General features: G+C 46.7%; 1 protein-coding gene across 2 annotated transcripts in view; it reads left to right on the plus strand.

Annotated features, from left to right (window-relative positions):
• The window catches only part of LOC143275076 (protein PALS2-like), an 89033-nt gene that overhangs the window by 11149 nt on the left and 58814 nt on the right, over window positions 1–19070 (plus strand). For both annotated transcript variants that reach the window (XM_076579141.1, XM_076579142.1), the window contains exons 4-6: window positions 3171–3326; window positions 5411–5566; window positions 18986–19064. In XM_076579141.1, the coding sequence (XP_076435256.1) occupies window positions 3171–3326; window positions 5411–5566; window positions 18986–19064 (391 nt within the window). The remainder of the gene's footprint in view (window positions 1–3170; window positions 3327–5410; window positions 5567–18985; window positions 19065–19070) is intronic.

The following is a 19070-nucleotide window of genomic DNA, read 5'->3' on the forward strand; positions in this document are numbered from 1 at the left end:
GTACACAGACTGTGGTATGTTCTGTGGTATACAGACTGTGGTGTGTGTTGTGGTACACAGACTGTGGTGTGTACACAGACTGGTGTATGTTGTGGTTCACAGACTGGTGTGTGTTGTGGTACACAGACTGTGCTATGTGTTGTGGTACACAGACTGTGGTGTGTGGTGTGTGTTGTGGTACACAGACTGTGGTGTGTGATGTGTGTTGTGGTACACAGAGTGTGGTGTGTGTTGTGCTACACAGACTGTGGTGTGTTTTGTGGTACACAGACCATGGTGTGTGGTGTGTGTTGTGGTACACAGTCTGTGGTATATGTTGTTGTATACAGACTGTGGTATGTGTTGTGGTACACAGACTGTGGTATGTGTTGTGGTACACAGACTAGTATGTGTTGTGGTACACAGACTGTGGTATGTGTTGTGGTGCACAGACTGTGGTATGTGTTGTACACAGGCTGTGGTATGTGTTTTGGTACACAGACCGTGGTATGTGTTATGGTACACAGACTGGTGTGTGTTGTGGTACACAGATTGTGGTGTGTGTTGTGGTACACAGACTAGTGTGTGTTGTGGTACACAGACTGTGGTGTGTTTTGTGGTACACAGACCATGGTGTGTGGTGTGTGTTGTGGTACACAGACTGTGGTATGTGTTGTTGTACACAGACTGTGGTATGTGTTGTGGTACACAGACTGTGGTATGTGTTGTGGTACACAGACTAGTGTGTGTTGTGGTACACAGGCTGTGGTGTGTTTTGTGGTACACAGACTGGTGTGTGTTGTGGTGCACACATGTGGTATGTGTTGTGGTACACAGGCTGTGGTATGTGTTTTGGTACACAGACTGTGGTATGTTTATGGTGCACAGACTGTGGTGTGTGTTGTGGTGCACAGACTGTGGTGTGTGTTGTGGTACACAGACTGTGGTGTGTGTTGTGGTACACAGACTGGTGTGTGTTGTGGTACACAGATTGTGGTGTGTGTTGTGGTACACAGACTGTGGTGTGTGTTGTGGTACACAGACTAGTGTGTGTTGTGGTACACAGACTGTGGTGTGTTTTGGTACACAGAATGTGGTGTGTTTTGTGGTTCACAGACAGTGGTGTGTGTTGTGGTGCACAGACTGTGGTATGTTTTGTGGTACACAGACTGTGGTGTGTTTTGTGGTTCACAGACTGTGGTGTGTGTGTTGTGGAACACAGACTGTGGTGTGTTTTGTGGTTCACAGACTGTGGTGTGTGTTGTGGTACACATGCTGTGGTATGTGTTGTGGTACACAAACTGGTGCGTGTTGTGGAACACAGACTGAGGTGTGTTTTGTGGTTCACAGACTGTGGTGTGTGTTGTGGTGCACAGACTGTGGTGTGTGTTGTGGTACACATGCTGTGGTATGTGTTGTGGTACACAGACTGTGGTGTGTGGTGTGTGTTGTGGTACACAGACTGTGGTATGTGTTGTGGTACACAGACTGTGGTATGTGTTGTGGTACACAGACTAGTGTGTGTTGTGGTACACAGGCTGTGGTGTGTTTTGTAGTACACAGACTGTGGTGTGTGTTGTGGTGTACAGACTGTGGTGTGTGTTGTGGTGCACAGACTGTGGTGTGTGTTGTGGTACACATGCTGTGGTATGTGTTGTGGTACACAGACTGTGGTGTGTGGTGTGTGTTGTGGTACACAGACTGTGGTATGTGTTGTGGTACACAGACTGTGGTATGTGTTGTGGTACACAGACTAGTGTGTGTTGTGGTACACAGGCTGTGGTGTGTTTTGTAGTACACAGACTGTGGTGTGTGTTGTGGTGTACAGACTGTGGTATGTGTTGTGGTACACAGGCTGTGGTGTGTTGTGGTACACAGACTGTGGTGTGTTTTGGTACACAGAATGTGGTGTGTTTTGTGGTTCACAGACAGTGGTGTGTGTTGTGGTGCACAGACTGTGGTATGTTTTGTGGAACACAGACTGTGGTGTGTTTTGTGGTTCACAGACTGTGGTGTGTGTGTTGTGGAACACAGACTGTGGTGTGTTTTGTGGTTCACAGACTGTGGTGTGTGTTGTGGTACACATGCTGTGGTATGTGTTGTGGTACACAAACTGGTGTGTGTTGTGGAACACAGACTGAGGTGTGTTTTGTGGTTCACAGACTGTGGTGTGTGTTGTGGTGCACAGACTGTGGTGTGTGTTGTGGTACACATGCTGTGGTATGTGTTGTGGTACACAGACTGTGGTGTGTGGTGTGTGTTGTGGTACACAGACTGTGGTGTGTGTTGTGGTGCACAGACTGGTGTGTGTTGTGGTACACAGACTGTGGTGTGTGTTGTGGTACACAGACTGTGATGTGTTTTGGTACATAGACTGTGGTGTGTGTTGTGGTACACAGATTGTGGTTTGTATACAAACTGGTGTGTTTTGTGGTACACAGACTGTGGTGTGTGTTGTGGTACACAGAGTGTGTGTGTTATGGTACACAGACTGTGGTATGTGTTGTGGTACACAGACTGTGGTGTGTGTTATGGTACACCGATTGTGGTGTGTGGTGTGTGTTGTGGTACACAGACTGTGGTGTGTGTTGTGGTACACAGACTGGTGTGTGTTGTGGTACACAGACTGTGGTGTGTTTTGTGGTACACAGACTGTGGTGTGTGGTATGTGTTGTGGTACACAGACTGTGGTACGCAGACTGGTGTGTTCTGTGGTACACAGACTGTGGTATGTGTTTTGGTACACAGACTGTGGTATGTGTTGTGCTGCACTGACTGGTGTGTGTTGTGGTACACAGACTGTGGTATGTGTTGTGCTGCACAGACTGGTGTGTGTTGTGGTACACAGACTGTGGTATGTGTTGTGGTACACAGACTGTGGTATGTGTTGTGGTACTCAGACTGTGGTGTGTGTTGTGGTACACAGACTGGTGTGTGTTGTGGTACACAGATTGTGGTGTGTGTTGTGTGTTGTGGTACACAGACTGTGGTGTGTGTTGTGGTACACAGACTGTAGTGTATGTTGTGGTCCACAGACTGTGGTGTGTGGTGTGTGTTGTGTGTTGTGGTACACAGACTGTGGTGTGTGTTGTGGTACACAGAGTGTGGTGTGTGTTGTGGTACACAGACTGTGGTTACACAGGCTGTTGTGTGTGTGTTGTGGTACACAGACTGTGGTGTGTTGCCTCCAGATGTACGATGACCTGACGGAGGGAGAGCTGCCAGACCCACAGGATGAGGAAGCCAAGGAGGTGTTCTACGACGTGCTGGACGTCATGTCTGCTCGCGCCCCCACCCACACCCGTGCCAAGCAGCTCCGTGACGTCCTCAAGAACCCACACATCCAGGTACCAACTTGGGCAACAGGCATCACAGTTAATATAGCCATCACCTGTCTGTACAGTGGTTTACTCTGGTTGTAAAGGAGTTCATCCCACTGCAGTCAAAGTAGACAGAAGGGAGGTGATATACTATGGGAGGCTGCTTTCCACAGCTTCTTTCAGTTTGCCAGCTTTGGTGGAGTAGCATTTTGCAGAGGACAGGAATTACACCCCTGCTGGAGTGTACACTAGTGGATCACAGTAGGTGTGATAAGTTAAATGTTATTTTACAGAAACAAATTAAAAAAAAAATTTTTTTAGGGATCTTCTTGTTCAGGTTTGCTGTGTGGTATGAACCTTTTTTATTGGATGCATACAAAGTGAACTATCCTGTCTTGCGATAGACCAGTGATATTACTGTGAGGCATATGTGGAACTGTCTAATGATACTATGATATATGTCTGATTAATACTTTGCTTTGTTTTGTCTCTGCTTTTTGCATTTTTTGTTTGTTTTATGTGTAATTTTGCAGCTTTTTTGTTGTTGCAAGTTTTGTGAATAATCAGATCTTCAGGCAGTATTAGTTTTGCTGTTGGACATTTAATTACAGCTTGACCATTAATACTAGTTTTTGACATTGATACAACCTTTTTCTTTTTTGGCATACACTACAACATGTGTAACACAAGAACGAGAAAAAAAAAAAAGAAGCACATAGAGGGAGGGGGTGGCTGGGGAGGGGGGAGGGGGGGGTTGAAAGGTGGGCAGGGGGGGGGGGGTTGGAAGGCGGGCAGGTGGGGGGGGGGTGTTGTGGTTGTGAGAGCCAGTGCACCTGCATCTGTAAGCAAAAATATGTAAACAATGATGACCAAAAAGAGAATCGTCATGAAGATAAAAATAAAGTCAACGTGTACATGCATTCTATTTCAACATCTTTACATAATTATGTGTAAACAATGCTTCATATGGCATCCACTTTGAATTGAATAGTGTTACATCATCTGTAATTCTAGCAGGATAGTTCTTTTCTAAGTATCTATCCACTTTGAATTGAATAGTGTTACATCATCTATAATTCTAGCAAGATAGTTCTTTTCTAAGTATCTCTCTTGTAAATTTGCAACATAGGCTTGAATGCTTGGTTTTGTATTTGCCAAATAACATTTATAAATATGAAATTTTGCAGTAATCAGCATGAAATCTAATTCGGCATCTGTAGTGAAGTCTTTTTTGTGTACCAAAAATATATAACTCTTCATATTATTTGAACATTGAACTATGGTGACATTTTTCTTGAAATATTTTTTCAAAATTTGTCCAAAACAACCTCGTTTCAGGACACTGCCAAAACAAATGTTGGATATCCTGAATGTCATGATTACAAAGTGTACACATGGGATCTTCAACAATCTTACAGTAGTGTAAATACTTTTGAGTTGGTAAATCCTGTGTATGACTCTTGTTTGAAACCATTTCAACTGAACATCCTTGCACTTAAAACACTGTCAAAAAATAACATTTGAATTCAGTTCAGAAAAGGTATTGTTTCATTTGATTACAGCTGTTGGCAACACATCAGATTTCAAGAATACAGACTGAATGTATTCACTCACCTTACAAATAGTGAACGAAATCTTAGGTGCAAGAATATGATATTGTGCAATTAGTTCAATACCAAATTTATGTTGATACTGTCGAACTGCGTTTATAACACCATTATACAACAGAAAATCAATTCCCAAAATATCTGGAAATTTTTCCTGAAACTCATCAAAAGTAAGAAACCTTACATTTTCAGTATAAAAAAGTTGACCATATTAAGCATATTTCTTTCTCCAGTAATTTTTTGCCTGCACAGTCTGCTGACAGTCATATCCATAAACATCTGTGTGCAGTTGTCTTACAATCATATTCACAAAGATCCATGAGCGCAGTCCACTAATGGTCATATCAGGACACATATAAGCTGTAGTAGAAAATTGAAAAAAACCACCCCAAAATTATTAAAAAAAACCCACTTATCCATTCACTGTGAAACTGAAAATTTTAAACTGAGGATCATTTTGATTTGACATTAAGCCTTGTGTTTATTCATATTTTTTCATGCCAGGCACTAATCCGTGCTCATGATGACGTGGCTCAAGAGAACTATGGCACCAGGCTGCCCAAGTCGCTGGGTCTGTTGGCAGCGCCCCCTCCTGTCTTTGATGCGGTTGAGGAGGAACATCGCCTGGTGACCATCACCAAGCAGGGGAAGCAACCGCTGGTCAGTCACCAAAGGGATGATGGAGGAGTGGGGGCTTTGCCTACATTTAAAATGCCAGTGTCCTTAATCAGCTTCTAATTGTAATCTTTGAACAAAAAGAAGTCATGCCTTAGCTTTTCTGCAACAAAGAAAAGATAATTCTGTTGGTCCAGAACATTCACACACAAGGCACAGGCACATATAGGCTGATGCAACCACCAATAGCTGTTGTAACATTGACTCACACACAGAACTATGAGCTGTCCTGAATTCAAAGCAATCTGAGCAATAAACAAATATGTTTGTAAGATAAAAAAAAACAACAGCAAAAATATGTATATGTGTTTACATTGCTTTGTGTGCTTTATTACTGGAGGTATTGCCATGCTGAATGGAGTATGTTCTTGGGCCCTGTACAACTGTTGATGACTACAGGTTTCTGCCCAAAATCTTGAGCTTGAGGTCAGCAGTTTGCAAGCATCCCCCATTATCTCTTTGGAGAATAAACATAGGTGGGTGATTTCCTGAACATAAAATGGAGACAGGAAATATGGTTTTAGTTTCACTGCCACAAAGGTTTTGAATTTCCTGCCATCCAGTCTGGGAAAGACACCAGCTCTGAGTGAATTTAGAATCAATCTCAAGACATATTCATTTTGCAAGCATTCCCTTAGCTATATTACAGACTGTGTGTGTGTGGATGGCTGTTTAAAAGACAAATGCTCTCAGGTTGTTGTTTTTTTCTTTTTTTTCTTTTTGTGGCCTCAGTTGCATGCAGGTCATGGAGTACCAGAATGTGTTGGGCTTTTTGACTCACTTGTGTAAACAGAGTGAGTCTATGTTTTAACCCGGTGTTCGGTTGTCTGTGTGTGTGTGTGTGTGTGTGTGTCCGTGGTAAACTTTAACATTGACATTTTCTCTGCAAATACTTTGTCAGTTGACACCAAATTAGGCATAAAAGTAGGAAAAATTCAGTTCTTTCCAGTCATCTTGTTTAACCCGGAGAGCGCTATGAGCCACGATCATGGCTTTCCCTGTGAAGTGCGATGGGCCACGATCGTGGCTCTGTTTACATAAGGTCCGACATCGTACGGCTGTACTCGGCAGCCTCGTAAAACTGCCTCGTTCTGGTGTTACTGCCTCCCTGCTTGTGTTTGCACAAACTTTGACCGAGTTTACAAGTCCAGATCTTCGTAGTTTTTGTAAACAATGAGTGACTCTGAAGTTGACGAAGCTCAGGAAATGAGTGACCTTGTCACCAGTGATGATTCGTTTGCTGACAGGGATTCTAGTGAAAACGGCTTTGTTATTTTGACACTTGGGCATGCTGGCTTGCTTGTTGTTCATTCAGTTTTGTGTCTCCAGCCACAAAAACTAGGGGGTGGGTGATGGGGGTGGGGAGGGGTGGTAAAGTGGGTTAGGCATGGATCTGTTGCGATTTCGTGACCAAATCAAGCTAGAAAACTGGAAATTATTTTTGATTTAAAGCATTCTTGCTGCTTTTGAAAGCAGCATGAGCTAAAAGAAAACATTTATTTCTGTTTTTGCCTGTGATTGCATAAAGTATTGTAGATGTGCGTGTGCGTGGCGTCGGTGGGTGTGTCTCAAACAAATAATACAATGCTTATAATTTCATTGTTTCAGTTATATTCATATCATGATTCTGCAGCCAGAACATTAACTCACTCTACCCTCAGTCAAAATGGCCGGGTTTCCCTCTCAAATCGCACTATTTTAAGCAGTTTTTAAAAAAATCACAAAAAATCAACCACTCACCCTACAAACATAAAACGCATACCAGTGGACAGATATAACAATGAATTTACTAAAAATGCTTACCTTAAGTGAAGGAACCATATGGTTTTGATGATATAGGTAATCCAATATGATACACATTGGCAGGAAAACAAAAAATTTTTGAACACAGGTAATCCACTTCTTCATGCTCTGAATCCTCCTACACTGGTTCAGTCACACTCCTGTACTCTTGGTTTGATGTGCTTATGATACTATTTATGCATGCTGCATAAAAAAAGAGATTTGATGAGAACATATTGGAAAAAAAACACACAAAAAACTGATTGCTGCTTGCAGTCTTGAAAAACACACTGGAAAACATTTGCAGGACTGTACACTCATTGGAAAAAAACACCACACAAACACTCTTTTTTACACAATGCACACACTGTACTGACTGTAGACACTTCAGTGACACTGTTACTTGCTGAAGTCTTGTTTGGTGTGGTAGATTTCAAAGCAGGGCACAGCACATAGGGCTTTCTGGCACTGTCGACATTGAAACTTGGTGCGCTGCACCCTGTTCTTCAGGTGCTCTCTGGTGGCTCCTCTTGCCTTCTCCTTGGCATAGCACACAACACAGTGCCTGTAGCCTGTGTTCTCCATGAAGTGTTGGCGTTTGCAGTTGAGGCGGTTGACTTCCTCGTTGACCGGGGCAGCAGCACGATTCCGCTCCTCATCATCCCCAACTGGAAGACTGGCGAGGTCGTAGCATACTGATATGGCAAATTGTTCCAGTGTCAGCGGTTTTTTCCCCAGACTCCTCTGCAGCTTGTTGTACAGGCAGTGAGACTGGATCATTGTGAGGGTCAAAAGGTGGAAGGCCAGCTTCTTCCACCATTTGATGGTCTTCCGGTGCATTGGCATGTATGAGATCATCTGGTCACTGCGGTCAACACCAGCCATATTGCCAATGTAGTCAACAACAGCCCTGGGTTTTCTTTTGTGTTCTGACCGTGATCTCACTGCAATCATTTCAGGGATGTGCTGAGTGGTTATCATATGCACATCCCTCTTGTCCTTCCACCTAATGACCATCACCTGATTCAGTCTCCTGTGGTCCATCTGGTCGCGGGCGAAGGCTCCAGTCACCAAATCCTTTGGCATGCCCACCCGGTTAGCCCGCACAGTGCCTACACATCCAGTGTTGACAGCAGTGAGACTGTGGGCCAAGGTGGGTGAGCAATAGTAATTGTCCACATAAAGGACATAGCCGCAGTCTTGCAGGTGGTCGAGGAGCCTGAAGACAACATCGTGGGGGCGGTTGCTGAGACCCAGCTTGTGGCAGTACACCTCAAGGTTCCACACATACCCCGAGGAGCTCTCACACAGCTCATACAGCTTGATGCCCCACTTGACCGGCTTGTCCTTCATGTAGACCCGGAAAGATGACCGGCCTCTCCAGGGGCAAAGGGCCTCGTCAATGCAAATATTCTGCTCCGGGATGTACACAGTCTTGAAGAGCTGAAACATGGAAACAGTTTTTACTGTTGTGGACAATCACAATATGTATGATACAGCAAACCATCACCACTACTTCAGCTAATACTACCACTATCTACTAACATTTGCTATCATTTGAATTGATAATATTTAACAAGTGGGGAAGAATAAATAATAACACACACACACACACACACACACACACACACACACACACACACACACATTCACACACATTCACACACACACACAAGCATGCACACACACACACACACACACACACACACACACGCACACACATTCAAAACAAACACACAAAAAAGAAAATAACTTACATGCACAAGGTGGTCAATCGATGGTCTCAGCTTGTGGAGTGGATCATGGTCAGGATGGTTTCGCTCCAGGAATGTCGAGTTGTCGTTCAGGTGGAAGAACGACAGGATGGCTCTGAACCTGTCGCGTTTCAACAGCTTGGAGGCAAATCCAGTCTTCACAACTGGATTAGTACACCAGTAGTCCACTATTCTTGGTTTCTTTACTATCCCCATGTGGATGAGGATAGCCAGAAATTTTCTAATTTCATCCAGTGTCACAGGCTTCCAGGTGTTGAACTGTGACCGTGGGGAAAGTTCTTCTCTTTGCTGTACCTGCTGGATATTTTTGCAGCATAACAGTTTGTCTCTGTTTTCATGTGTTTTAGCATACTTTTATCAATGAAGAGACTGTAAAAATCAATTGGTTTGCAGTCCTCCCAAGGTGGCAATTTGAGGGGGCCCTGAAATCCTGGTGTCAAACCGAAGGGTGGGTTGAGTGGAAAATTGGCCAAATTTCACTCCAGTCATACATATAATCTGGATCTATATGATCATCAAACAGATTGTCCTGATCTATTTCCATCTCCTCGGGATCTTCTCCATTAGTTGGAGAATCAGCCGCTGCAGCAGGCGCACGTGTTGGTGTCGAGTTTTGCTGACCAGTCATTCCGCTTTCATCATCGTCAGTGTCCGCCACTTCATCATCGTTTTCGTCAGGAATAAAGTCAGAATCAGAGTCCGAAATTTCGTCACCTGCATCGTCGAACATTCCAACAACAGCATCTTCGTCATCAGACCCGGTTTCATGAATCAATTCAAGTGCTTGAGCCATTCTTATGTTCCGCACGAACTGGTTTCGACGTGGAGTCGCCATGTTGAAAACCAACTGGTGGTGAGCGTGAGGGTGGTTCACTTTACAAACAAAGAAAACTGCTATAGAACGAACGAACAATGGTCTAAGGGAAGGAACTCGCAAGAAAAGTGTCTGAGCTATCTGAAAACTGTGAATTATCGCCCTTAAAGTAAGATCGGTAACGTTAAAAAAGGATCAAAACCTGTCGTAACAATGCGTCCGACAGGCTTTCAAGTGAGCGGAATAGTGTCGGAAACCGGCGGACGACCAGATGCTGTTGAGTTAACTGTACAGTTTAATGCCAGTTTGAGATTTTGACTCTGTAAAAGATGTGAAAATACCTATAAACACTGTGGTTGACGTTTTTGGAAAACAAGTGTGCAAAATTTGTTGCTTATATCCTGTGGAATATCTCCAACTACATACAAGGTACAGCCTTTTTCTTACTTTTATCTGATTCTTCATTCACTCTACTTTCCAAAAATGTATAGGTTTACCTATTTATTCTTACTGATAAGCATACAAATGCCCCAAATCAGAGCACAGGTAGCGGAGGCAAACTATCCCTTTGTTTTAAGCAGGATTTCTGAAAGTATATTTTATTATATCCAGCACTTTGAGGGTTAAAACAATATTGCATGGGCACAAAAAAAAAAAAAAAATGAAGCCTAATTATATGCAAACTGCATTTACTTTTATATTTATATTTTTTGTATTCTCTAAACTTGGCACTTTGATCTGATATTCTGACACAACAAGAGCAGTCATTATTATAAGTTTTTGTTCAAACAGGAACTTCTTTTGCTAAGCATGGAAGTTTTATTTATTTTGCAAACGTTTTGGTGCAGATAGTAAAAAAGGGAAATTACTCTGTAATTAATGCTAGGGGACTTAATTTGCTTTAAACTGATCTTTCTCATCTTAAACATTACATTTTGAAATTATACTCAATACATAAAAAGCTTGTGTGTTTTACTCTCAGTGTACAGGACTTTCACTATGTTCATTCGCCCAAGTGGTCTTTTTTGGAAAATACTAAATTTGGTGTCATATACTGTACCATGTCAAACTGATGCAAACTAGGCCTATCGGTTTGCTCTGCTTGGCCAAGTTTCGCGCGGCTAACAGTGAAAAGACGAGCAGTGCTGGCCCCGTCTGCTCTTAGCCAATCAAACGCCTCTAAAAGCTATAAGCGCTGAATCATTCCCTTTGGCCAAGGTTCTCCACGCCATCTTGTCAGGTTTACGCTCTGTCTCGTCTTACGCTTTTTTTTGGCTATTAAGCGTATTCATTTGGCCTTATTTTGCTGCATGCGGCTTGTCTGTATTGTATTCTTACATTCTGTGTACTCGATTCGACTCGGCACCCTCGATTCGTTCGGTTTTTCTCTACCTCTAAGTCGATCCTGTCTTTCCTTTCTCTGTTGGGGGTCGGATTTTCGCTGGGTGCCTAAACGCGGGTTCCATGCCTCGTGTGCCATACCATGAAGACAGGGATCATGATGCTGGGACTGAGACTCAGCAAGAGACTCTCCCAGGCCCGGAGCTCATGATTCCTCCCGATATGGACCGCGGCGATCCGTCTTTAGACGCTGATTGCGGAGGCGACTTTCGTACCAGTAAAACGGTCATGAAGGGGAAAGAGGTACGAGCGTCGCCTCCTGAGGTGTCCCAGCGCGAGGCAGGGAGAAGGGGAAGTGGCAAGTCCTCTCCTGGCGGTGGGGACTCGCAGATAGGCGCGAACTCCCAAGGGGAGGCTGCGCCCGGCCGTTACCCGGGTCCCCACTCGGAGACGGCCCTCACGGGCCCCATTGTTGTTCCCCCTCCTCCCGTCTCTGTCGACCCCCCTCCCCCATCTCCTTTTGGGGGGGGGGGAGAAAAATTTGGTTCCAGGGGGGGATCTCTACTTTGCCCACCCCAGGCCAAACCACCCCAGTCTCCCCACGGGAGGGGATTCGGGGCACGTGGCAACCTGCTCTGCAGGTCTTCCCGCTATCCGGCCGGTCTCCCCTGCTGGGGGAGGCCTGTGCGTGTCAGGCGGTTCCAGGCAGTCAGCCCGCTCGTCTTCGGGCGGGACTGACACCCAAGTCGCACCTATGGTGCACGCTGTGTTGCTGGGAGTACCAAGGGCCAACCCCTTGCCCACTCCCCACCGGACCCAACCCAGCACATCTCACAGGGTGACACACACAGCCCCGACAAGTGGGATCGACTTCTTGTCGGTCAGGTCGAGCTCCTCGACCAATATTGCCACTCTGTCCACAAATTGGGCCTCTGTCAACCCACAGGTGACCTCCATGGTCACAACGGCCTCCTTGTCAGGACCGACGGCTACTGAGGGGCCCTGCTCGGCCCAGGGGAGCCTGCGGTTCCCACCTACCCAGCCCTCGGTCCTACAGGGAGATGAGTGGGTGTTTGTCCCCTCACAGCACTCGCGGGTCCCTCTTGCATCCAGGGACGCCCTCTCTGAGAAGGTGTGGCACCCACCATCCCAAGCATGGTTGGACCTACGGTCCACACGCTCTCCACCCGCTTCAGGCGTCAAGGACATCACAGCGGCGGCCATGGTCCCGGCTCGGGATTGTCCCAGCTCATCCCACTGGGCTGACCACAGCTCACAGGACGCCCCAGTGGGTACATCCACTTGGGATGGCACCCAGCAGGGGATGGACTGCGAACAAGAGTGGGAGCCCCTGTCTTCGGATGAGGACGAACAAGTGGATGAGCACTCTTCGCCCACATCCCAGGGGGACAGTTTGAGCCCATGCCTCCCTAGGGACCAGCCTGAACCAAACTCGGACTTTGCCGAGCTCGAACTGACCCTCCCCAATAGGGTCATGTATGCCAAATCAGTCCCTCAGGCTACTTTGTTACCCTTAACCCTCCTTACGCCATGTGACTCTAACTCCAGAACCACAAGGCGACTCAGAGTGCCAGAAATGGTGCAGGAGTGGCTTAATAAGCCAGCCCGCTCTGTCAGGGGTGCTGCTTCCATCCCTCCTCCAGGCAGGGAGTCCCTCTCTGCCCCGGGTGCTTTTTCCCCGGGAAAGTTCCTTAAAGATTTCTCCAAAGGAGGGGTGTGGTCCCGGTACACACAGGACCACCCTGCCTACAGGGAAGCAGAGCCCTCCGCGCAGGACAGGATGTTGGTCTCACAGCGCACCACCTTCCCCACTTCAGCTACCCTATCTTTTAAAACGTTAGCAGAGTGGGAAAAATTGGCCCGCTGCTGCCTCCTCAAGGTTTCCACAGCTAATACCTTCTTCGACGCGTTCCTCCACAGGGCCAATGAGCTGTGGGAACAGCGTCCGGTTAACCAGGACACGGGGTCTCCTTCCTCTGTCCCGCCTGGCCTCTTCACTGACCAGAGGTTAAACACTTTTGGCAATAGGGTAGCATCTGGTCTCACGGCAGCTGCAGACACAGCTACCAGCCTTCACTTCAATACTGTGCTAGCGCGGTGTGATGCCATTCTCCGCCTCTCTAACATTCCTGTGGAGGAGAGGGCTGCCCTGCGGTCCATCCCAGCACAGCAGCACTCCCTTTTCGGTCAGTATGCGCCCCATTTTGTCAGCCACAGGGCAGAGACAAACAGGGAGGTGGCCTCCTATTTGGCCCACACCTCCCAGGGGCTCCAGGGTTCTATGCCATTGAAGAGATCGGCCACCAGGGCCCCTCCATATACCACACCGCCTAAGTCAAAGCGGCGTGTGCAGAATCAGCGGCAGAGGAATAAACCACCTTTTGTCCATCCAAGCCGACGGGCCATGCCCAAGGCCAGAAGGCAGCACCCCAAATGACTGGGCCCCGATTCAGCACTGCCAGTCGTTAAGCCCTCCAAGTAGGAAACTTGTCCCAGCATGCACATCAGTGGCGTGCTCTGGGACTCAACGACGGGATTGTATCGGTGCTAGAGTCAGGGTACATGCTGCCTTGGGCGGAGGACCGCCCCCCTCTAAGATCCACTCCTCCTCCTTATGTGCCCAGCTCGACAGAGCAGGAGAGCATCTTAGAGAAAGAGATATCGCACCTACTCCTCATAGGGGCGATATCTCAACTCTCGGACCTGGGCCCCGGTTTTTACGGCCGGTTGTTTGTGATTCCAAAGGTCTCGGGAGGGTGGAGACCAGTTTTGGACTTGTCCCCCCTCTACAAATTCCTCCCCAAAATCAAATTCAAGATGGACACACAGGCACAGATTCGGGAGACCATCCAACAAGGCGATTGGGCTACCTCTATTGATCTGAAAGATGCTTATTTTCATATCCTCATCCATTCAGCATCCCGTCGGTACCTGAGGTTCGTGTGGAGGGACAAGGTGTTCCAGTTCCCTGCCCTCCCATTTGGTCTGTCCCTTGCCCCTTTCCTGTTTACCAAGGTGGTGCGGGAATTGGTGTCCATCGTCCACTCGGAATCCATTCGTCTCTGTGTGTACCTGGACGACTGGCTTATCCTGGCCCAGTCGCAGGCCCTGTGCCAGAGTCATACAGCCAGACTTCTAGACCTTTGCTCCCAACTGAGCTTCCTCATGAACCAGGAGAAATGCAATCTGTCCCCAAGTCAGTCCTTCGACTTCTTAGGGATGAGATTCGACACGCGGTCCATGATAGTCTCTCTGACGCCAGATCACTGGGACCGTCTGGCAGGCCTCCTCAGCCACTTGTGCCATTCCTCCCAAGCAACAGCGCAGACACTTTCTTCCCTCCTGGGCAAGATGGAGTCCATGGCACCTCTCATTCCCCTGGGCAGGGTTCTCAAGCGCCCTCTTCAGAGGGCACTGAGGTTACGCTGGTCCCAGAGCACTCAGCCATGGGATACCCAGATATGTCTGGGCGAGTGGTTCCTCGAGGTGACATCAGAGTGGTTAATCACCCCTCTTCGGACACGGGGTGCCCTTAGCCCCACCTACTCTTCAGGTGGCACTCTTCACAGATGCCTCCTCCCTCGGCTGGGGAGCCCACATGCAGCAGGGACTTGGTCCCCGGAGGAGCGCCTATGCCACATCAATGTTCTGGAACTGGAGGCAGTTCGCAGGGCTCTCCTGCACTTCATGGGGGAGGCCACTGGCAAGACCATCTGCTTGTTCACGGACAAGATGACGGTCGCATGTTATGTGAACAGAGGGGGGGGGGGAGCGCACTCAGCAGACATCTCCCTGCGGACCGAGGCTCTCCTCTGTTGGTGCCACAGCAAGGGCATTGCACTTTCAGCGAGACACTTTGCAGGAAAAGCCAACATCTTGGCAGATGCTCTCAGCAGGTCCAAGAGTGTCATCCGCACAGAGTGGACCCTGGATAAGGACACCCCTCAGGGAGTGTGGGAACGCTGTTTTCGGCCGATGGTGGACCTTTTTGCCACAAAGTTCAACAAGAGACTTCCCACTTATGTCTCTCCGGTCACCGACCCAGAAGCGTGGGCAGTGGATGCTCTCACTCTAGACTGGAGCAGTCTGATTGCCTCCGCGTTTCCTCCCTTTCCAATTCTGTCCAAGGTGATACGGAAAGACAGATTGGAATGCCCGCAGCTGATCCTCATTGCGCCGAAATGGCCAGCCCAGCCCTGGTTTCCGGACCTTCAGTCCCTGACACATGTTCCACCCCTGGAACTCGAAACCAAATCTCATCTGCTGAGGCAGCCTCGCTCGGGCACTCCTCATTCCAATCCTCAACTGCTCCACCTGCACGCATGGCTGCTGTGCGGTCGGAACTGTCAGCATCACCATTGAAGTCTTCGACCCCTCGGTCGGCCTCTGTGTCGGCTGCGCTGACCCAGGGGGGTGCCTCCTCTGACCTCCTCTCCATAGTCACCAGAGCAAGGAGGCAGGGAACGGAGACTTTGTATGACTTTCGCTGGAAGAAATGGTCACGGTGGGGTACAGCTCAGGGCATTCCCCCTACTAACCCTACGAGCATGCAGCTGGCCAACTTTCTGGCTCACTGCTCCTCGGTTCTCATCCTGTCTGCTAGTTCTGTGCGAGGGTACAGGTCTGCCATCTGTACCTCAATCAAACAGCTAGGGGGTCCCGCCTTTGAAGCGGATTTCCTGCTCAGAGAGGTGGCTAGGGGTGCCCCTCTGAAGGAAGCTAGAAACCCCAGAAGAGTGCCCCTCTGGGACTTGTTCCTGGTGCTGGATTTCATTCGAAAACAACCCTTCGAGCCATTGGGGACTATTCCTTTCGACTTGCTCACCCTCAAGACAACTTTCCTTCTGTTGCTGGCCACTGGCCGTCGTAGAAGCGAGATTCATGGTCTTAGTGGAATGCCACAAGATCTGGCCTTCCACAGAGATGGTTCCATCACTTTTCGTTTCCTTCCAGAGTTTCTGGCTAAGAACCAAGACCCCGAGGTCCCTTCCCCCTCTCTGAGGGTCAGACCTTTGTCTGATATTCTTGCCCAAGATGATGAGGATAGGCATCTCTGCCCTGTTCGGTGTCTCAGATACTGTTGGGATAGGTCTCGCCATAGGCGTTCTTCTCAGAGGCGCCTGCTCATCTCCCTCAATGAGAATTACAAGACAGACATCGCTGCAGGCACCATTTCCCGCTGGGTTTCCCAAGTCATTCGTAGAGCCTACTCTCATGCACACAGGGATATCAGCTGTCTTCATCCCAGAGCACACGAAGTGGGGGCCATAGCTACTTCGGCTGCTTTTCAGCACTCAGTGCCACCGCAGCATGTCTTGGAAGCAGCCTTCTGGTGGTCTGAGAATCCCTTCATCAACTTCTACCTAAGGAATTTCCGTATGACCAGGGCTGACGGTTCCAAGGGAATTTCCTTTGTCGCGGTTAACACTGCCGTCTCAGTTACAAGGGCTCCCCATACGAACCAGTAGGCGTTGCCCTCCTCCATTTGCTTTAAATTCTGCATCAGTTTGACATGGTACAGTATATGACACCAAAAGGAGGAGTTTGTATTATACTCCATGTTTGGTGTTACATATACTTACCATGTCAAACTCGAATGCCCACCCGTCCATCCCCGCGTCTCCGCCGTGGTTCTCATGGGGCATTTCTTCGATGGCCACGGAATGATTCAGCGCTTACAGCTTTTAGAGGTGTTTGATTGGCGGAGAGCGGACCGGGCCAGCACTGCTCGTCTTTTCACTGTCAGCCGCGTGAAATTAGGCCAAGCAGAGCAAACCGATAGGCCTAGTTTGCATCAGTTTGACATGGTAAGTATATGTAACACCAAACATGGAGTATAATACAAACTCCTCCTATTAATACGACGAGTGGACTTTACAGATCTGTTGGCTGAGCCCTGAAGGTCATGGGCAATTGCGTACACATATTTATACACATTCAAAGCGTGTGCTCATATTCTTCGTGAACGCGAACGACGCCATTTGTTTCAAGTTGTTGACCTGCCTGTTCAATCCTATATTCAATGGACAATACACGATAACATGTGATGGAAAGTTGGAGAAGGAGACTGTTAAATATTTATTCAGAAAAAGATTTGTGAATGCCTCAATACTTTCTGGATTATGCCCCAAATTGCCATAAAAAATATCCACAGAATCAGTCGGAATTCACAGTTAAAAATTGTAAACCATATGAGTTAATATTCATGAACTGATCACGATGAAACGAAAAAATTTCCAGTCTTGACTTTTCTCAAAATGAAGTCCTTTTCACTTCTTACGACGTTTAGAAGTACTTGTACTTGGCTCTACATGTTATTAGTTTAACAAAATACTAAATTTTCACATCAACTTTAAAACTATAAAACTAGAATGAACATAAAATGGAAATTGTATTAACCGTGTTGTACTACATTCCCGGTGGGTGTAACTAAACTTGTACATCTATCTAGATCTAGTGAAAACGGCTAAATGTTGCAGTGTGTTAGCCGCGATAGCCATTAAAAAGAATTTTTTATTGCCCTTAAAGATTTTTTGAATGCCCAAGATACACCAGAATAATATGATTTAAACAGTGTTCTCACTGCAAATACCACAATTGATTTATCGCCCTTTAAAAAAGTATGTTCAAATGTTAAATTTTAGAACGTCAGTTAAGGAGCCACGATAGTGTAATGGATAAGGCAGTTTCTTTTCACCCGAACACGCAGGGTTTGAATCTGGTTAGGACTTTTTTTTTTTTTTTTTTTTTTAAACGCGAAGCTTTATAATAACAAATACAGAACACATTTTAACGATTAGATTTTTTTTTTTTAAAGTGTATCACAAGTGAGTCTTGAAGGCCTTGCCTCTCTTGTTTTTTTTGTGCTTTCACACGCCTTCTTCATTGGCCAAAAAGAACCAAAAAATTTTTTTCCCTGTGTGTGCGTGTGTGTGTGTGTGTGTGTTTTAATATAACATGTCAGTTTTCGATTAATACATTATTTCTATATGTATTCATCCAGCTCTGAGTTAATTTTGAATCAGTCTCAGGACATATTCATTTTGCAAACATTCCCTTAGCTATGTTACAGACTGTGTGTGTGTGGATGGCTGTTCATGAGTGTGTGTGGTGTTAGTGCAATCATTGTGAATGGAGGTTGCACAGTGCATTGAGCTGAGTGCAATAATTGCGAATGGAGGTTGCACAGTGCATTAAGCTGAGTGCAGTAATTGTGAATGGAGGCTGCACAGTGCATTAAGCTGAGTGCAGTAATTGTGAATGGAGGTTGCACAGTGCATTAAGCTGAGTGCAATAATTGTGAATGGAGGTTGCACAGTGCATTAAGCTGAGTGCAATAATTGTGAATGGAGGTTGCATAGTGCATTAAGCTGAGTGCAATAATTGTGAATGGAGGTTGCACAGTGCATTAAGCTGAGTGCAGTATTTGTGGATGGAGGTTGCATAGTGCATTAAGCTGAGTGCAGTATTTGTGAATGGAGGTTGCACAGTGCATTAAGTTATAGTATGCAGGAATATGCTCTAAAATGACTCGTTATCATTATTATTATTAGCATTAGCATTATTACCATTATTAGTATGGTAATCATTGACAATAACATTATTATCAGTAATATCATTATTGTTATTGTTATGATTACCGTTGGTGTGCCTGTGGCGGGTGGTTTGCAGGGCATCACGGTCAGCCTTGACGAGGACAACAATCTGATCATTGCACGTATCCTGCAGGGAAGTCTGGCAGACAGACAGGGTGAGG

Source organism: Babylonia areolata, chromosome 29 (assembly GCF_041734735.1).
Source record: "Babylonia areolata isolate BAREFJ2019XMU chromosome 29, ASM4173473v1, whole genome shotgun sequence".
Classification (NCBI taxonomy): Eukaryota; Metazoa; Mollusca; class Gastropoda; order Neogastropoda; family Buccinidae; genus Babylonia; species Babylonia areolata.